The sequence below is a fragment of the Aquila chrysaetos genome, chromosome 9 (assembly GCF_900496995.4).
Source record: "Aquila chrysaetos chrysaetos chromosome 9, bAquChr1.4, whole genome shotgun sequence".
Classification (NCBI taxonomy): Eukaryota; Metazoa; Chordata; class Aves; order Accipitriformes; family Accipitridae; genus Aquila; species Aquila chrysaetos.
This window is the reverse complement of record NC_044012.1, coordinates 2,573,374-2,590,728: the sequence shown is the minus strand read 5'-3', so window position 1 is coordinate 2,590,728 and position 17,355 is coordinate 2,573,374. Positions and strand designations below refer to the sequence as shown.

Genomic DNA, 17,355 nt, shown 5'->3' with positions numbered 1-17,355 from the left:
GAAAATAAAATAATAACACATTCCAGTTGCATGACTCAGAGCTACACAGGGAAGCGCAGAAATTTGACTTAAACTTTGCCGATAACTTTCTGCATTTGCAAAATGCTCTTCAAAGAAATTCTGTCCCTTGATTTGTCAGAAAATTGTTTTCCTTTTATTGCCAATTGATTTTAAGGTGGCTTTTGTTTCACAAGTTCACCAGAGTCTTACCACACCGCTCCAGATTTCCTTACACCAGTACCACCAACAGATGTCAGATTGCACCAGACACAGGATAAGTCCCACTACAAAGCAAAAATATTCTCTTGATGGTGCTGGTCTTTCGCCTACGCGTGCTCAGGGGTTACACCACTGCTAAGGGTGTAGTGCTCCCGAAGCACCCGTACCAGTATTGACCAAGACTACTTTATGCAGTCCGGACCTACAGCTGATCCCCCACACCTGTAAAATCCTAAACTACCAATTTTGGGGGCACCTCGGACATCTCAAACTGGCACCAGCAGGGCAGATGCACGAATGCAGTTTCCGCAGGATTTCGTTCTGCTTAAAAAAAAAGAACCGAGATCCGCGTGGATGGGGAGCGCTCGTTCACCTGCAGTCCCCTGACACCGAGGACCCACAGACAAAGGGTTTTTGTGCCCCCTGCCCATCCACTGAACCCAAAACCGAGAGGCTCTGAAGCATCGTGTTAACTTGCTGGCTACTTCAGCAGATACAACTGCTCCTGGTCTTTCGCAAGGGGAAAAGAAAAAAATAAATCTTTTAACAAACCACTCACAGGAGAGGTGGCTAAACAACCTCCCCCCCCCTCGGTTTCCTCAGCAAGGCGCAAACTTTATCGGCCTGCGCAAGGTCACCGCAGGCAGGTAAGGCAGAAGCGGGCGAGCAAAACATTCTCCAAAAGAGCCCCAGCTCTCTGTTATCGTTCCTGCCGCTTCCTGATGTTTCAGCGGAGGAACCGTCGCCGACAAAGCCAGGCTGAACTTGGCGTCCCTGCCTCCTTCCACACAACCTTGCGAGGCACCGGCAGCTCCCTCAGCCCGGGGGGGCGGGAAGGGACGGAGGGACACGGACCCCTCAGCCGGACCCGGGGCAGGGCACAACGCGGTGGGCAGCGGGGCTACCTCGGGTCGGGGGACGACGAACCGGGCGGGGAGAGCGAGGAGGGGGCTCGGGGCAGCGACCTGCTCTCCTCAGGCGGCGGGAGCTGCTCGCCTCAAGGGGCGAAGGTCCCCCCCTCCACCCTGAGGGAAGCGGCTCCCCACCCTGAGGGAAGCGGCGCGGGAGGGCGGCAGCACTCACGGGCGTCTCGCAGGCGGTAGGAGCAGCAGGCTCCCAGGCTGCACCGTCGTGTCCCCCGCCGTAAGGCAGCGGCCACCCAAGCCCGGCGCAACAGCAGCGGCAGCATCGCGGAGAAGACCGCGGAGTCGCCGGGCGCCACCGCCCAGCTCGGCCCGGCGCGGCCCGGCGCGGCCCGGCCCCTTCCGGCACGGCCCCCCCGCCGCCATGGCTCCCTCAGGGGAGCGGGCGGTTTCTTTGCCTGAGGCGAGGCCGTGAGGGCGGCTGCTGCTTTCTTCAGGGCCTAGCTTTTGCCAGCGTTTTGTCCTGCGTTCACGTTAAAGAAGAGGTCACAGTTCCCTATGGGTGCGTGTTCGCCATTTCCCGTGGTCAGGCTAATCCCTGTGCCTGACTCACGCCAAAAATGTATTTCCTTTCAGGGTGATAGCGTCAGGGCTTGCTTACGCACCTTCGGGGATTAGCATTTATTCTTGTCTAGTTAGTTTTGCTCAAGGAGGAGGTTTTGGTTTCTCCCAGCTGAAGGTGGGCTTGAGCGTGATCCCTCTACCACAGGGATACGCGTGGCCTTGGCGCAGCAGGGTCCCTGCCACAAACTGCACACAGAAAAGTTAGGAAAAAGGTAATGTTCTGGCCACTTTACGCAACTGCATCTGTTCCAAAGGCTGGAGGACAAAATAGGCCCACCCCGGGATGGTAAAAGGGGCCAATTCAACTAGCATTAGTCTGAGACTACTTGAGGCAGGCCTCAATGAAACTCTGGTTTTTAAAACCTTGGTTACTCCTTGCACCTTTTCTGTGTTACAGCTGGCAGTGAGGAGCACAGAGCAAAAAGGGAAGTCTGTAGAAAAGTGACTGTGTCAGTGAAAGCGTGGAGATGAAGTAAGTGTCCTCATTTTTGCCGGGTCCGTTGGGCAGTCAGGAGCAGAACACCACTCCTCAGCTCCTGGCCTTCATCTTGCCACCTGCTTTGGATCATATTTCTTAGTTACTCTCTTAAAATAATTTTGCAAATCTGCGTTTACCTTTGGGGGATTTTTAAGCTTGTTAGGGTGAGTACTTTTCAATTTTCATGAGGAACCTGATGTAGCATTGAGAATGTTTTACTGAAACGGAGATAAGACTAGATACTCAACTAGAGTCAACCAAGAAGTGTGTGCTCTAGTTCGCAACACTGTGTAAGAAGTTTCCATTGCATTCACAACATAACATATTTAAAGTCCTCCTGAGTTGAGTAAGAGAAGGTTGAAATCTGGCAAGTGATTTGCTTTGAGTGGCTACGTGATCAGAAAACAGGTCATCGGGAGATGTACTGTTAAACTGGGTTTAAATTTCATTTTACTTCCTCCCTGCCAAGATATGCCTTCTTTAAAGCACAGCCTTTTTTAATTTTTTTTTTATTTGTATAGTAGGATTCAGTTGCAAACATAATGAATTCTTGGTTTGACTCTCAATGTTTTTCAGGATGGCTAATTTACTATCCTTAACATATGGCTTCCTGTAACTCAAAAAGAAGAGATATGTACTTGATGAAATTGAAAGCAGTTGCTGCCCATAAACATCATTATTCATTCAGGCTTAATCACAGTTTAATAGCCTATTGATCATGGTTAGGCAACTGTATTTAGCACAAGTCAGATGTGACTGTTGCTGAAGCTGCTTATGAGCAACAGGTAGCTCCTGGTCATGAGGACAGCCCATATGAGCTTCACACTTAATTGCAGCAGGGAGCACAGACATAGCTTCAGATGTTTTAATACTGAGCATAAACAAGAGATACTGGGTTTTATTCTCATCTACTAACAAAACAATATTGTCATTTCTTCACTTTCCATTCTTCTGTGACATGTCCTCTAAATACAATTGATATTCTCAGGCAGCTTAGAAGTCACATCTACCAAATTAACTAATATATGTATGCCCTATATCATAATATAGATGCTTACTGTTGCAGAGCATAACCTGGTGTCATGGTTTAACCCCAGATGGCCACTAAGCACCACACAGCTGCTTGCTCGCTCCCTGCCCTGGTTGGGTGGGGGAGAGAATCAGAAGAGTAAAAGTGAGAAAACTTGTGGGTTGAGGTAAAGACAGTTTAATAAGTAAAGAAAAAGCTGCTCATACAAGCAAAGTAAAACAGGGAATTAATTCACCACTTCCCATCAGTGGGCAGGTATTCAGCCATCTTCAGGAAAGCAGGGCTCCATCACGTGTAATGGTTAACTTGGCAAGACAAACGCCATCACTCCGAACATCCCCCCCTTCCTCTTTCTTCTTCCCCCAGCTTTATATGCTGAGCATGACATCATATGATACGGAATATCCCTTTGGTGAGTTGGGGTCAGCTGTCCCAGCTGTGTCCCCTCCCAAATTCTTGTGCACCCTCAGCCTACTTGCTGGTGGGGTGGGGTAAGAAGCAGAAAAGGCCTTGACTCTGTGTAAGCACTGCTCAGCAGTAACAAAACCATCTCTGTATTATCAACACTGTTTTCAGCACAAATCCAAACCATAGTCCAATACTAGCTACTATGAAGAAAATTAACTTCATCCCAGCCAAACCAGCACACCTGATTTCTGTACAACTATCACTTTTCTCTATGTTAAAAGCAGTTGAAAAAAAAAAACCAAACTCAAGCTCCACTGCTTTACACTGTGGCATTAAGATGAAGAAGCTTTGTGAAATTTTTTAGGGATTTGATCCTGCAAGGTTTTGCAAATGTAAAGTTTATTATAGAGCTACTAAGCTGAACAGAATGAGTCATTTCTTGTGGGTTGAACAGCACAACCAAAGGAAAGTTCTTATGGTGTAGGCTTTCGGAAATGATGGGCTGTTCAGGTGCAAAAATAAAGAGAAATAACTTTGACCTACAACACTTTTGTTTCCCTTCTGACTCATTCACAGAATCTGCATCCACTTTTTACACGCACATGCTGTTTTTTACTGAGCATAAATTTCAGTAAAACTTCATCATTTAATTAAAAAAAACTTTTCTTCTCTAGAGGGTTAAAGAAAACCCTTCAAAATATGAGCTCAGTGGCAGTGAGATGGTTTGTTTTGGAAACTGCAGACAGAAAGGCAAAAAGTACTTGTGCAAAAGGAAACGTAAGCCCTAAACCTTGTTCCCAGCACTTAGCCGGTGTGGCCAAAATATCATCTTTTCTGGACCATTCCAGAACCAGAAACAGGGTTTCTCCTTGGCCATGTGCCAGCTAGAGATGGTGGTTTATCATGCAGCAAGCTGGAGAGAACAGCAGCAGCCAGAATTACAGTATCTCTGTCGTTCTCGTGTTTTTCCAAAATTGTTATGTTTGTGGACCATCCGGGAGGTTTCAGCTATGCTCTCTCTTGTTCCTGAACTGAGAGTGGTTTCTGCGTATAGGGAACACCCCAACCAGAAATCTGGCAATTGACCTACTGGATGAGTTAAAGTGACGCAGAATCTGTGTGGAATGAGAGATAGAAACCTCATCTACTGTTTTCAAATGTGCAAAGTTAAAAATGTGAGAATTAAGATAGCATGCAGTTTGCACCCTTTGCTTTATGCATGCCTCATTTATGATTAGCTCACTGAGGAAGGGTCTAGTCTAATGTTTATCTTTGTTACATGCATATCTCTGGTATTGTCAGAACAGTTGTATATATTGTAATATAACAAGCATGACCAAGATGTGAAGACCCGTGAAGAGAGATCTGCCACAAACAGACCTAATCTGTGCTTAATTTATTTTTTAAAAAACTTCCAGACAGACATAGTGATGCCCCATTTAATTTTATAGTATTTGGAGGCTTCTTACATTTGCAGTGTGTTTTTTTCCTGCCTTTCCCAGCTGAAGTAGATGTATAGAGCCATCCACATAGTCCCAATCTTTTAATTATTTTCTATAATTAATTGCAGCTGTGGATGCTTTAACAGGTCTGTTTGGAGTAATTGTTAGAAAGTTCATTTAGCATTGATATAAGGTTCAAAAGCTTTGGGGTGGGAGTCAAGATCCAGATGAAAATACAGGTTGTGTATATTACTGGATTATCATATTTTATAACACAATTTCCAAGGAAATATTTTGAAGGCCACAGTTCTATGGTAAAAATCCAAAATAAATTCAGTTAAATGAAAGGATTTACTGCCAATTTACACTGTTGTAAACTTGATTTAAAGAGACAAAACATTTCAATGTTTCATTTTTAAATTCCCTTTAAGTATCCTGGGGAGGAGAGAGTTCTCACATATGGATTACAAAATTAGAAGAAAGAGTACGAAAATTAATTCGGGTGGCTGTCAAGTAAGAATGAGGGGTAAAATGACTCAGCTTAAGTGGATTTCAGTCTTCATAGTTTTGATCTTTAAAAATAAAAAGACCTGTTGAATAAAGCACTTTTTTATTTGTTTACACAAGGTCTTTCAAACAAGCTTCACCCAGCTCTTAAGTAAAACAAGGAGGACAGCATGGTGGGAGCAGTTGAGAAACTCCACCTACTTGAAGGAAGTATGTTTTTGTCCTAAGTTGAGCAGGGGTGCTTTCCATAGCAACACATTCTGAATTAGAAAAATAAAACCAAACATTACTGAAACTCAATAAAGAACCCTTTTAAACTTTAAAGGAGCATGGTTGTGCTTCAGCCACTTGGATTGAATATTACAGAGGAAATCCAAGATAGGTTGATTTCTTTGAAGCTTTTTAGTATGAATCAAGATTTTGGAGGATAACAGTGATGGTTGGCTGAGGTCCATAGTGACAAGGTGTTGAAAGTTCTGCTGAATTGATGTCAGATTTGGACTGTGATGTAGGCCAGTTTATTGATAAACAGACCAGTGCTTTTTATCAAACGGATGTAACTGACAGAGTACTCTAAGCTCAACAGGAAAGCAGCAGCAGATTGTGAAATGCTGAGCTTTTCTCTGCTTCCAGAATGTTTGGCTGAGATAGGAGCCTGGATGAGAAGGCAGTGGCTAAGGCTAAGTCCAGATAAGGAGGAGGTAATTCCAGTTGGCAAGGTAAAGCAAACAGAGGCTTTATCTTTTCTGTATAAAAACATTTGCTAAAATTATGCATGCAGGCTTAGTAACTCAGCATAGAAAGGGCTTAGAAGATATCTCATGGACAATTTGTGTAGTTACTGCAATTGTATGCGCAGTCCTGGAGATGGCACACCTGGATTGTGTGTCATTGCTGTACTTACACAATTCTTTAAAAAAACTCGAAGGATTCTGCTTTTCTTGTAACTTCTTCTAAAAGGATAAGAAAGAAAAAAGCCATTCAGATTTGCTCTGGCAATAATTACTAGGGTGAGGGTGTACTCCATAGGCTTAAAATCCCTATAAAGAACATTTCCAGCAACTCCCTCTCTATTGTATTAAAAGGTGTCTGAAACCACTGCCTGCACGTATTGTTACAAGATACCACAGAGCTTAGTACAGACATCTGCTGCTGTAGTCCACATCACTAGGAATTTTTACATATATGCCATGATTCTCAGCAATGTTTCTACAGTTCTTTTCCAGTGAAGTGCAGAAAAATACTTTCGCCCTTGTAGGGACACAAAGGGAATCCAGAAAAGGCACTGGGAAGTGTCAGCCTTTGAATTGTTTAACCTACGTCCTCACAGCAAATGTCTGAGTTAACTGCCAAGTGAAAGCATCACCACCCAACTTGGTGAGAGACTACTTCTGTGTGTGGGAAGGGTGACGAAAGAAAGACAAGAGATGAAGGTCTGGAAAATGGTGAACTTTACATTGAGGACATTACCTAAGAGCTCAATAGTCCAATTTTACCATTTCTTTGATCAAGTTTTTGTCACTGAAAGGGCTGTTTGTACTGTCAGCTGTGAATAGCGGAATTTAATTGAATGTGCTTTTTGCTTTGAATGCATGTTGCGCACAGAATCTAGCCACCAGATGGAGGAACCCACAGGCTGGCTTATTGAGAGCTAGTGTCTATTCACTGGCAACCGAAACCAGCCGTTCCAAAGATAGTGTTTTCCTGAATCAGTTTGTTTTGGCATTTCCTGTATGAATGTAATGGATTAGAGAAAGATTTAAGTAATAAATAGCATTGGTCTTAAAGTGAAAAGAGGAAGGTGAGTAAAAAGAGATAGATAGCAACTGTAGTTAATTTAATCTGCAATGGTCTTATGATGCAACAGCCTTGTACGATCTCTTCCTGGAATGTTTGTTACTATGAAGTGGGTTTTGGTTTCTCAGTACAGTTCCCCATGGACAAGTGTCCACAGCAAAAAATATGGCATCATTTAGCCCCTTACTGGAAATTGATGGACCATGGGTAACCATAAAATCATTACTTTCTCCATCACATGTGGAGATGTAGAGATCTCAGCTTTTCTCCAGTATACCTTCTTACTCCACTGAACAATTTCAAACAATTTTCCTAGAGTCACACTTTCACTGGTGAAACAGAAATGTAACACTTAATTGTAATATGTTCCATTCCTGAAGTTTTTAATTTTATAGGCCATAAAGTTTTGTGGTATATTAATAGTGAACAAGCAGAAGAATTAGGAACTGTATAGAGGGATTCTTTCCTGCTGATTCATGGGTTTAATTACTTTTTAAATGAAGGATGTTGACTTATATTATCTGTGTGGCTTCTGAAATTGGAAGTCGTTGGACTCGCAATGAATATTCACTTGCAATCTTAGTTTATGTTTTCAAATATAAAAGTAATGAATAAATAATAAAAATACAGAATAACGACAGAACTTTTTAACCACAAGTACAGCGGATTCTCTGGATTTCCCCTCTGAAGCAGTAATTCATATCGCTGCACATGATGAGCAGTATTGTATGAGCACAGGCATTACTCTTACTGGCACAGGTTTTGGGTTTAGCTATTGAATCTCCAACACTGAAACAGTTTACTGATAAATTGGAGATAAAGGAGTTATAGAAGATAGATACATTGCTTGTGACTATTAGAATGTGTTCCCTCATAGGCACACATCCTTGTGTGGAGGGGGTGTACAGTTGTACAGACTAATTAACACACCTAATTAAGATGATTCATTAGAAAAGCTACTATTACATGCACGTAATTAATGTGAATTTGTTAGAAAAAGCTACTATTTTATAAGGCTGAATCATTGTTTTTTTTCTAAACATTAGTGCTTTTCTTTGAATAGATGAACAATGTCTTTTTTCTTTTCCTTATTTTAATGGGGAAAAAAATTAAGTTTCTGAGCATGCTTGTAAAGAAAAAACTAGCAGGGAAGGAAGTAGAAGTATAAGAGACTTCTGAGCTGTACTAAGAAAGCTCTACACAGGTCAGAAAAGGGAAAAATACTGTTGTGGATGCATGTGTGATCATTTGAAATTTCCATTAGGAATTAGGCTCTTTCTTGTGGTTGTTTCACTAGAAAAACAATTCAATGCTAATCTTGCTTCTAGAATTAGGTATCTTCTATAGATTTAAAAGGCATCTTTTAAAAATGAGGGTGAAATGCTGTATTAACAAGTTATGCTACCAGACTGAAGTACGCACTCTGTTTTAAGCTTTCAGAATACAACTAATTTTCTATTCTGAGTAGCAGAAAAAAAGGAGAAAATTTAGACTGAGAACTCTGAAAAACACTGCAAACACTGTGTAAGAACTGCTCTGAATTATTTCTGATATGCTGAGTGACAGGGAAGCTTGCATGCTATATATTACATAAAGCTTCCCTGCCTAGGAATATTTACAACACAGCGCACATTGAACTTGGCAGCTAATCTACGAGGTTTTTTGAAATGCTCGTCACTCAGTGGCAGAAGGTATTTTGGCATCATCTTCAAAAATGCGTTTACAAGTGTAGAGCTATTAAACACTGATAGATACTGTGTATTTCTTCTAGCTTTCAACATAAACAAAGCCTTGTGCTTATCTCCATTCTGCTTTGTTTTATATCTGTCACAAAATCATCTGTTTTCTCATCAGTTAGGTAAATACAAAATTTGTCATTTGATAATTTAAATAGGAGTGAATTGCATCTCAGTATTCAAGGAGGGATCTGGCTGTTCTTTGGGAAAAGTTAGTAAGCTGAATACATTTTCAGAGAAAAAAATAGGAAACAAAAGGATTTCCTAGATGTAAAAAATTACTCTTTACTATTGCTCCAGCTAACATTATCTGCACACCAGTGAGTAGACACGCAATCTCTGGGGCCTCATCTTATCAGTAGGTAAGTTAATCAGTATTTTAAATAACTAAATCTTTGACATCTTCCAGTAGTATCCTGCATCTTGGAAAGTGATTCATTGTAGTTCTCCTATACACCACATTCGGAGGGTTTTGTGGTTTGTGATTCTATTAGGCCTCATTTTCAAAATTAAACATTGTAGTGTCTGTTAAATTCAAAGTCACTCAGAATCAATTTGCGCTAAATGTGCTTTGAATTACACTTATAAATACAGTTTTCATTGAAACCAGTCAAAATGTTGCAGGACAAAATTAAAAATTAATTGTTGTATAGTCTGTTTCTTCATTGTAGTTACAAGTCACACAACCCAATAACATTGACACAACAGAAATAACAAAGAACAATGTTTTAATCCTGCAAATGGAGATAAATAATGCAATTCAATAAGGTATTTATATCTGCAGTTTCTCTCATTCTATTCACTCTTTTTTCTTTAATCTTTCAGTCACATCCTCAGATTTCCCTTTTTGGTTAGCTAACAAATAAGAGCGAGCAACACTTAACTACATTTGTTGTCTTTGTACCTGTGCATCTCTCTTATGGAGGTATCCAGTACTATTTTGATAAAATGAGATACACTTACACGCATCATTCCTGTTTCTATGAGTGCAGGCGGCCAGGCTGCAGAGTCGTGCTGGCACTGCTGGTGGAGTCCAGATAGTTTTCAGCTGCTTGTATAAATGCACCAGGGTATTTGCCTTCACGCTATTCATTGCTATCACCTTGGCTCTCAAAATCTTCAGTTCGTCAAACAGCCAGAGGAGCTTTCCAGAGTCTAGCGACCTATCAACACAAAGTAGAAGAAAAAAATCCTGTGGATGTACAGCTTCAAGATAACTGAGGGGTCTCCAGACCTATTTATAAAAAACTTTGAGAGCACCCTTTCCTGGTGGGAGAGGTGGAGCTAACCAAGTAGTTAATTTTCAACTTGTCCCTAGACTGGCTTCTTCATTGGCTCTACATTTTGTTGGAGGGCTGGCTAGTTGATGATTATTCTACATGTTCTTTCAAGGTTCTTTCTTGTCTGGCTCCAGGAACGCCAAAGGGTTACAGAAACCACTCTTTTGTATGCAAGGAGAGGTTTCTTATCATTTCTTCATGCATACATGCTTTGAATTTGAATAGTTGTATATTTGAATAGTGATAGCTAAGAATTACTATCGTTAACAGCTGTAATTCTGAGGACTGGTGACTGCTCAAACTGAGGAATTCACAGAAATCTACTAAATATACAAGGCTTGCCCACGAGAATAAGAAGGCAAGCAGCCTCCTGCAGAGGAGTATTCTAGCTCTGAGCATGTAGTACAGTATCATTGCAGCCTCAAGGTGAGGAATTTGTTCTTCTGCACTGTCAGATGTCCCATAAGAGGGATAATTTTGTATAGACTAGAAATAGGAACAGACATAATGAACCATAATTACTCCTCCCACTCACACACCGCTTTGACCCAGCCAAAGTGGTTTTTTTTCCAGTGGGGAGAACAGATTGAGATGTTTTCCTGACCTGTGCTTCTTAGAGATGAAAGCATGAAGAATGTTACTCTTGCGATTTCCACATGCAATTCCAATAATTTTGTTGTTTTATGTGAACGACCTGTATAGAAAGCCCATCTTTTCATTTTTTTGGGGATGTTTGCCCCTCTTCCCATAGCTGCAATCAATGTAAACGGCACAGACAGAAGTAGCGTCTGAGTTAGAGCTGTAGGTTCTCAGGCCAAACAGAAACAGAAACACAGGCAAGCAATTCATTCTCTAAAGACTTCTCATAATGTTACAGATTATAATAGGCCAAATGGGGATGAAGATGGAGAGCTGTTAGGAAAGGGTGCCTGGGCATGTCAGGGAGCAGCAAGGGCCAGCTACTCTCCAAGGACAGGGGAGTGGGGAGCCAAGGGTGACCCCAGCACAGGCAGTGCCTGCACCAGCCCAGTGCCACCCCACAGAGGCAGAGCTGGCCACTGGTAAAAGGGTCCACTGACAGTCCCAAACACTGCAAGTGACAAAACAGGTCCAAGGTCCAACCAGAGAGCCCAGACAGGAGCAAAAGGAGACAGAGCCAAAGACAAGCAACCACAAGGATCCAAAGTCCTTCCTAGAGACAGGGCAAGGACAAACCTGAAGTCAAGTACCCTAACAACAGAGTTTAAGGGGCCAGGCTTGGGCTTAAGTGGGCTCCTGGCCCATGGGCAGGGCTATGGGTGGAGGCTGCAGGTGAGGCTTGTCAAGGTCATTAAGGCTTGTTAGTGGCCTCAGGGTCATGACAGCTCAAAAGTATATGTGGTCTTTAATAATTCTCATGTAAGTATTTGCAAAAACCATGTGATTATTTTCCTCCATTAGGTACACAGGAGGGCTTATTTTGAAAGCTGCAGAATCTGTCAATGACAGAGCAAGCAGAAATGATAAGACTGTTAACATTCTGCCATTAAAAATTTGCCATTAAAAATCACTCCTTTCCTAATCCATATATTTACCTGTGAAATACTTTTAAATAGTTTTTTTTTTTACTTAACAAATTTTAGTGTTTTGAATTAGAAATGTATTTGGCAATATTTTCATTAAACATATGCATGCCTGTCATCTCTTATCACACAGGGTGTAAGTGCAAGGCTCAGGCTCAGGGAATCCTCTTTAGTATCCTAAAGTGGCAAGCTTATCTATGCTATTTGCTATTCCAAAACCTACTGTTTAGGAGAGTCTTAATGCTTGTCATTTATTGCCTCAGCTGCCTGCTTGACTATCTAAGAGCAAGCCATTGTCAGCTAGGAGTTCTGCCTGAAGAACCGCAAAATCAAACTTCTATTGTTGCTCATAACTGTGGGTAATTACATATGTGGAGTGTGACTGTATACAATGGAAATGTGCTTACTTTGTCTTCACAGAAAATAGAGAAGTAAAAATCTAGACATTTCTGCTGTCACTACCCATCTGACTTTTGCTGTAAGTGCCTCCAGACTAGACTGCGAAGATCAATATTTGTTTTCTTTCTGATGCTTACTAGATGGTTGCTAGCACTTACATTCTGGTTAATTTCAAATGAATGCTGTTACTTGCAGAGAGAAAATTTCTTCCTTGATTTAGTGTTTCAAGAAATCTGATTCTCCTGGCACCAGGCTTGCAAGGGTGTTCCTGTCCTAATATTGTCTCAGTTGCAACATTGGCAAGTCAAACCCAACAATTCAGAAAAAACATAGTCTTACAGTTTTACTGTAATTAAAAAGATACAAGGAAAGTGTTTTCATAATTAACATTTTCCTCACCTATTTATTGTTGTATAACAGCTGACAGGATGATCAATCAAGTAGTGGGAAGCTGCCTGAGATGGCATTGCTGCTGAGGAGTCCATGTGAAACCTCTATGGAGTATCTAAAAATATCACCTAGAGCAGCTTTCACAAACCTGTCAGGTCATTACTGGGTGGGCTTTAACACTCATTTCTCTGTGGATTGGCTCATGCTTCCCATGTTAGGTATCACTTCAGCCTAAGGGAAGCTTTTCTTTGATGTCCAAATTTTGCTAGGACACTTAGTAATGCAACGGAGCTCACCAGCCTGCTAACCACCTCTACTCCCTCCAGTTTTTCATTCTCTCCCTTGTATTAGGGGTTCCCAAACAGGACAGAGTATTCCAGATGTGTCCTCGCAGGTGCTGAGTAGTGGGGAATAGTCACTTGATGTGCTGGCCATGCTCTTTCTAATATAGCCCACTATGTCATTAACCTTCATCACTCCAAGGGTGCGTTGCTGATATGTGTCCAACTTGTCCTCCAGGATCTGCAGTGCTTTTCTCTGGAGCTTTTCACCCTAGCAGTCAGTCCCCAGGGTGTACCGAAGCATGGGATTATACCATCCCAAGTGCAGGGCTTGGCATTTGCCTTTGTTGCACTTTGTGAGGTTCCAAGCTGACCTGGCTTGTCAGGACCGCTCCCAATGGTAGCCCTACCATCCTGCGTATGACAAACGGGGTGTTACATGGAAACTTGCCGAGGGGACATTCTGTCTCTCTGGCCACTGATGAAGATTTACACTTAGTTTATTTTACCTTTCACACCTGAAAAAATGGGGTAACATTGCAATAATTTTGAACATGTGTCTAGATGGATGCAGGTCCAGAACTAGGAGATGGTCAAATTCTGCTTAGAATAATAGCACTACTGTTACATTGATGCTATGTAACATTTTATATCTGGATTTCTGAAAAAAATATATGAAGGTGGGGACTACACACTGGATGAAAAAGCAGTTCTCAGGCAACCCGCAGTCTGAAGAAAAGGATAGAATCCTCTAAAATCAGTGAGTGTGATGAGCTCCCCTTCAGGCTTTTGATAATCCCAGTGGATTAAAAAAGGCTGCTGATGATAATGGTACCTGACCAAGTAAACATGGTCTGTGGCAAACCTGAACAAAGCTGGGCAAACTAGCAAATACTGGGCAAAGATATCAGCCGTGTAACAGAGGTAAAAGGGCAGCAGAAACAGCTGTGAGCGTGATCCTGGGAAGATCACAGTTGGGCAAAGTGCAAACACAGGGCTTGTTAGAATGGCAGATTTCTGAGAAGGGGAATAGCCTCCTATCTTTTTTTTCCATGATGGATACAGGGAGATGGAACAGTATGTAAATAAGTAAGAGAACATTTTGATCATGCCTGACCCTTCTCACCTTATTTCTCAGACTGGCAAAAATTGACCTTACAAGACCATGAACTTTGACCAGCTGGATGACCAAATATGTAACAATGTTTTTCTCTCTGCTGTGGGAATTCAAGGCCTTTTCTTCCATCCTCATTCATGAATATTAGGAGTACCTTCATTAAATGAAATGTTTACTCAGCATAAACCAGAAGAGAGATCAGAGTTAGAACAGAAAATGTCTGTGTCTTGCCCTAAGTCACAAAGCTAGCTGAAGTAGGTTCAGGAGCAAAACCCACTTGATCCTGACCTGTTTTCTGTAATGAAATCAAAGAACAATTCTGAGAGAACTGAAAATGGACATGATGCCTGAAAAGTAAGTGATGAAGAAGTATGTACTTGGAGGAGGAAAACTGAGAACAGACTTCAACAGCAGAGAAGTTTTCTATTGATAAAAGGAGAAATGCTACAGCAAGTTTACAAATAGCATTAATATTACCTTTGTTTAAAAGTGTATTTTATATGACTTTTAATTAAGCATCACTATGTCACAAGATAGTGCATGCTGTGTTCACAAGGATGTGTTTGTGTCCCTCTCCAGTTATGAGAGTTAGTATATAGAAAATGAATAAAGTAACTCAAACAAAAACTGAACAAACAGGGGAACTTCAAGTACTCTATTTGTTTTTAGTAGCATAGGATGTGATCACGGATTTCATCCATAGGAAAGAAAATTATTCCTACAGGGTTCTTACAGCAAATACTCTGGAGTTACTTCTGTGCCCAGATCACATCTTCTGTGTTCTTCATGCCTTTGTTTCTATACTCTCATGCTCAGCAGTGAGTATAATTATGAATGCCTGTCACTTGTTTAAACAAATGCTTTGTTTGGCAACCTTTGTTTTCCTGCTGCTGATGCAGCTGCAAAATTGTGTGCACAGTGTGTTAATTTTTTACCTTTGATGCTATGGTAAGTTTTTTTTCCTAACAAAAAAAAGGAAACCAATGAATGAGATACCAATCTCTCTTGATCCACACAAAACATGTGAAAGCAGCAACTTCCTTAGGAAACAATAGTAAATGAATGCTGATACAACGGTAAAATAAGCTAGATATTTCCTGGAACCAAATGATTCTTCGTAACATGACAGAGAAAAGTTAGCACATACATAAAATGCAAGAGAGAGAGAGAGAGAGACTAAAAAAAGAGTGTGAAAAAGGTGAGGAAATAAAACAACAAAGAAATATCTTGTTATTTTATTTGGGACAACAGACTAACAGGACAACAGGATGTATTTTCTTCTATAAAATTAAAAAATGAAATTGATATAATAGAACCCTGAAGTTCTTACTCATTTTTATAAGGGGGAAGGAAAATAAGAATGGATTTGACGTAGGCACTTGAGCAAGTTACCATGGTTTAAATCAGAATATAACTTACAGTGTATCAGCTTCTTCCTGGTGCTTGCTCATGGGCAGTCTCTTATCCCATGGTGAAGCCTTCATTTACTGGAGGGGTTCTTACACTGAATTTCATTACATTATTGCAGAAATATTCAGGTGAGCACATCTTTGGAAGCTCATAAAGCTTAGGAGATTGCCAAGCACAGGAAACAATTATCCTTGGGTAAGTCATTCGTGTGTTGGTACTGTAAATTAAAGACTGAAAGCCAAATTTGGGCCCTCCGATTTAAGCACAAAGGTTGTCTCCACTGTTAGGTTGTGAACAGAAAGATCTTCTTCCTTCTGCTGTTTACCAATGTTTTCTGTCATTGAAGAGTATGTCATACCTGGCTGTGTCAATCTCAAGGGGAACAAGGGATAGGCTGTGATAGTGGAGTCTCTTTAGGATTTATTGGTGTCATTCAAAATTTTAAAAGGAAACACCCCCTGCTTTGGAAGAAATGATAGGGAAAAAAAATCTAAAATAATGTCTCTGGTAAAGAGGGAAAAAACCCTTACAAGAGGAAGGTTAATTATATATTCCAGATTGCTGTAATGATTGGAGCAGACTGACTCGCTATCAGAAGGTAGTGCTGCAGACTTACTTAGACAAATTGCTATATTATTTTTTTATTACGTTGCTATCTCTGATCAAAGATGTAGACATCAGTTGGATCCTGCCACTATTTCCTGTAGTTAGTTTGAGGACTATAGGTGAATAGTGTAATTGATTTATGACAATGGAAGCTTTTCTGTTTGTGTTGTTTTAGCTGAGAAATGATTTACTAACTATACAGAGAGGAGCGGGATCTCACATCCTCAGCAGAACGTGAGTTAATAATCTCTTGCAGGGAATGTACTGATGAGAAGACAGGACACCTTTTACATCGGATTTGGTTTATGATGGCAAAGGCTTTTACTAGCCACTTTCCACAGCAGGTAGTACACTGATATTTATATCATTCTTTTTCTGGCTGGGACCTGGCAATTGCTTGAGTGCAGCAGAAACTGGCAAATCTGTTGCAGGGCAAATCTGTGCAGCAAAGCATGAAATAATCCCGTGTGAAAAGTCAGTTTATAAGTAGTTTAACCTTTGAACTTCCTAATCTGCTTGTGAAGGAAGAGAACACAATAAATAAATCAACAGACTCAGCTGAACAGTTACAAATCTGGAAGCAGGAGCAAGGGTTTTCCTAACACACCGGTTGTTAATTCCCAGGCTCGTGATGACTTTTTAATACTGAAAACACCAGCTTGAGAAGTCACTATGAGCACTTTCTAAGAAAGGCACGGTGCATGTGTCAGCATAAGTCTCCCTGCCTGAAACACGAAACCCCTCAAGTGCAGTTCTCTGACTGCGTAAATTCCAGACAGATGAGCAGGAGGAATTGCTGGTCCCCTGGGGTCTGAAACGCTTCAGAAACTGGAGCTTTTGTGACATGCACCGTTTAATTTCATACAGGTACAGAAGTCCTGCGGTGGACACCTTGAGTTTGGACATGACAAAGCTACAGTGCGTGAGAACAGCATTTCAAACCACTAGCCCAACAGCCACGGCAACAGCTCCATTTAGCCATAGGTCCGCAGATGTCAAGGTAGCCAATTACAGCTGAACCAGAGTGGATTCAATTGCACATCATGACACTGCAGTACTGAATTAAGCATCTCATTTAAGGAATATTTTTATGCAGAAGTCTGAAAGTCACCGCTGGCTCTGCTGAAGCTGAAAAATGAAGTGTGATGATGGTCTTGTTTGGGCAACGCTGTGATATATAAGGATATAGTAAAGTAATCTAATCTC

General features: G+C 41.3%; 1 protein-coding gene and 1 long non-coding RNA gene across 3 annotated transcripts in view; one reads left to right on the top strand and one right to left on the bottom strand.

Moving 5' to 3' along the window:
* Positions 1–1,511, bottom strand: part of CA5A (carbonic anhydrase 5A) — a 17,537-nt gene extending 16,026 nt beyond the window's left edge. The window contains 2 exon segments of the mRNA XM_030023945.2: positions 1,303–1,496; positions 1,498–1,511. Coding sequence (XP_029879805.2) covers positions 1,303–1,496; positions 1,498–1,508 — 205 coding nt within the window. The 5' untranslated portion in view covers positions 1,509–1,511.
* On the top strand, positions 1,464–17,355 carry LOC115345376. 2 transcript variants are annotated; one of them, XR_003924803.2, is made up of 4 exons: positions 1,464–1,553; positions 2,104–2,178; positions 6,830–6,948; positions 17,017–17,355. It is a non-coding gene; the product is annotated as an uncharacterized LOC115345376 (long non-coding RNA). The 2 variants fall into 2 exon arrangements; XR_003924802.2 differs by lacking the exon at positions 6,830–6,948.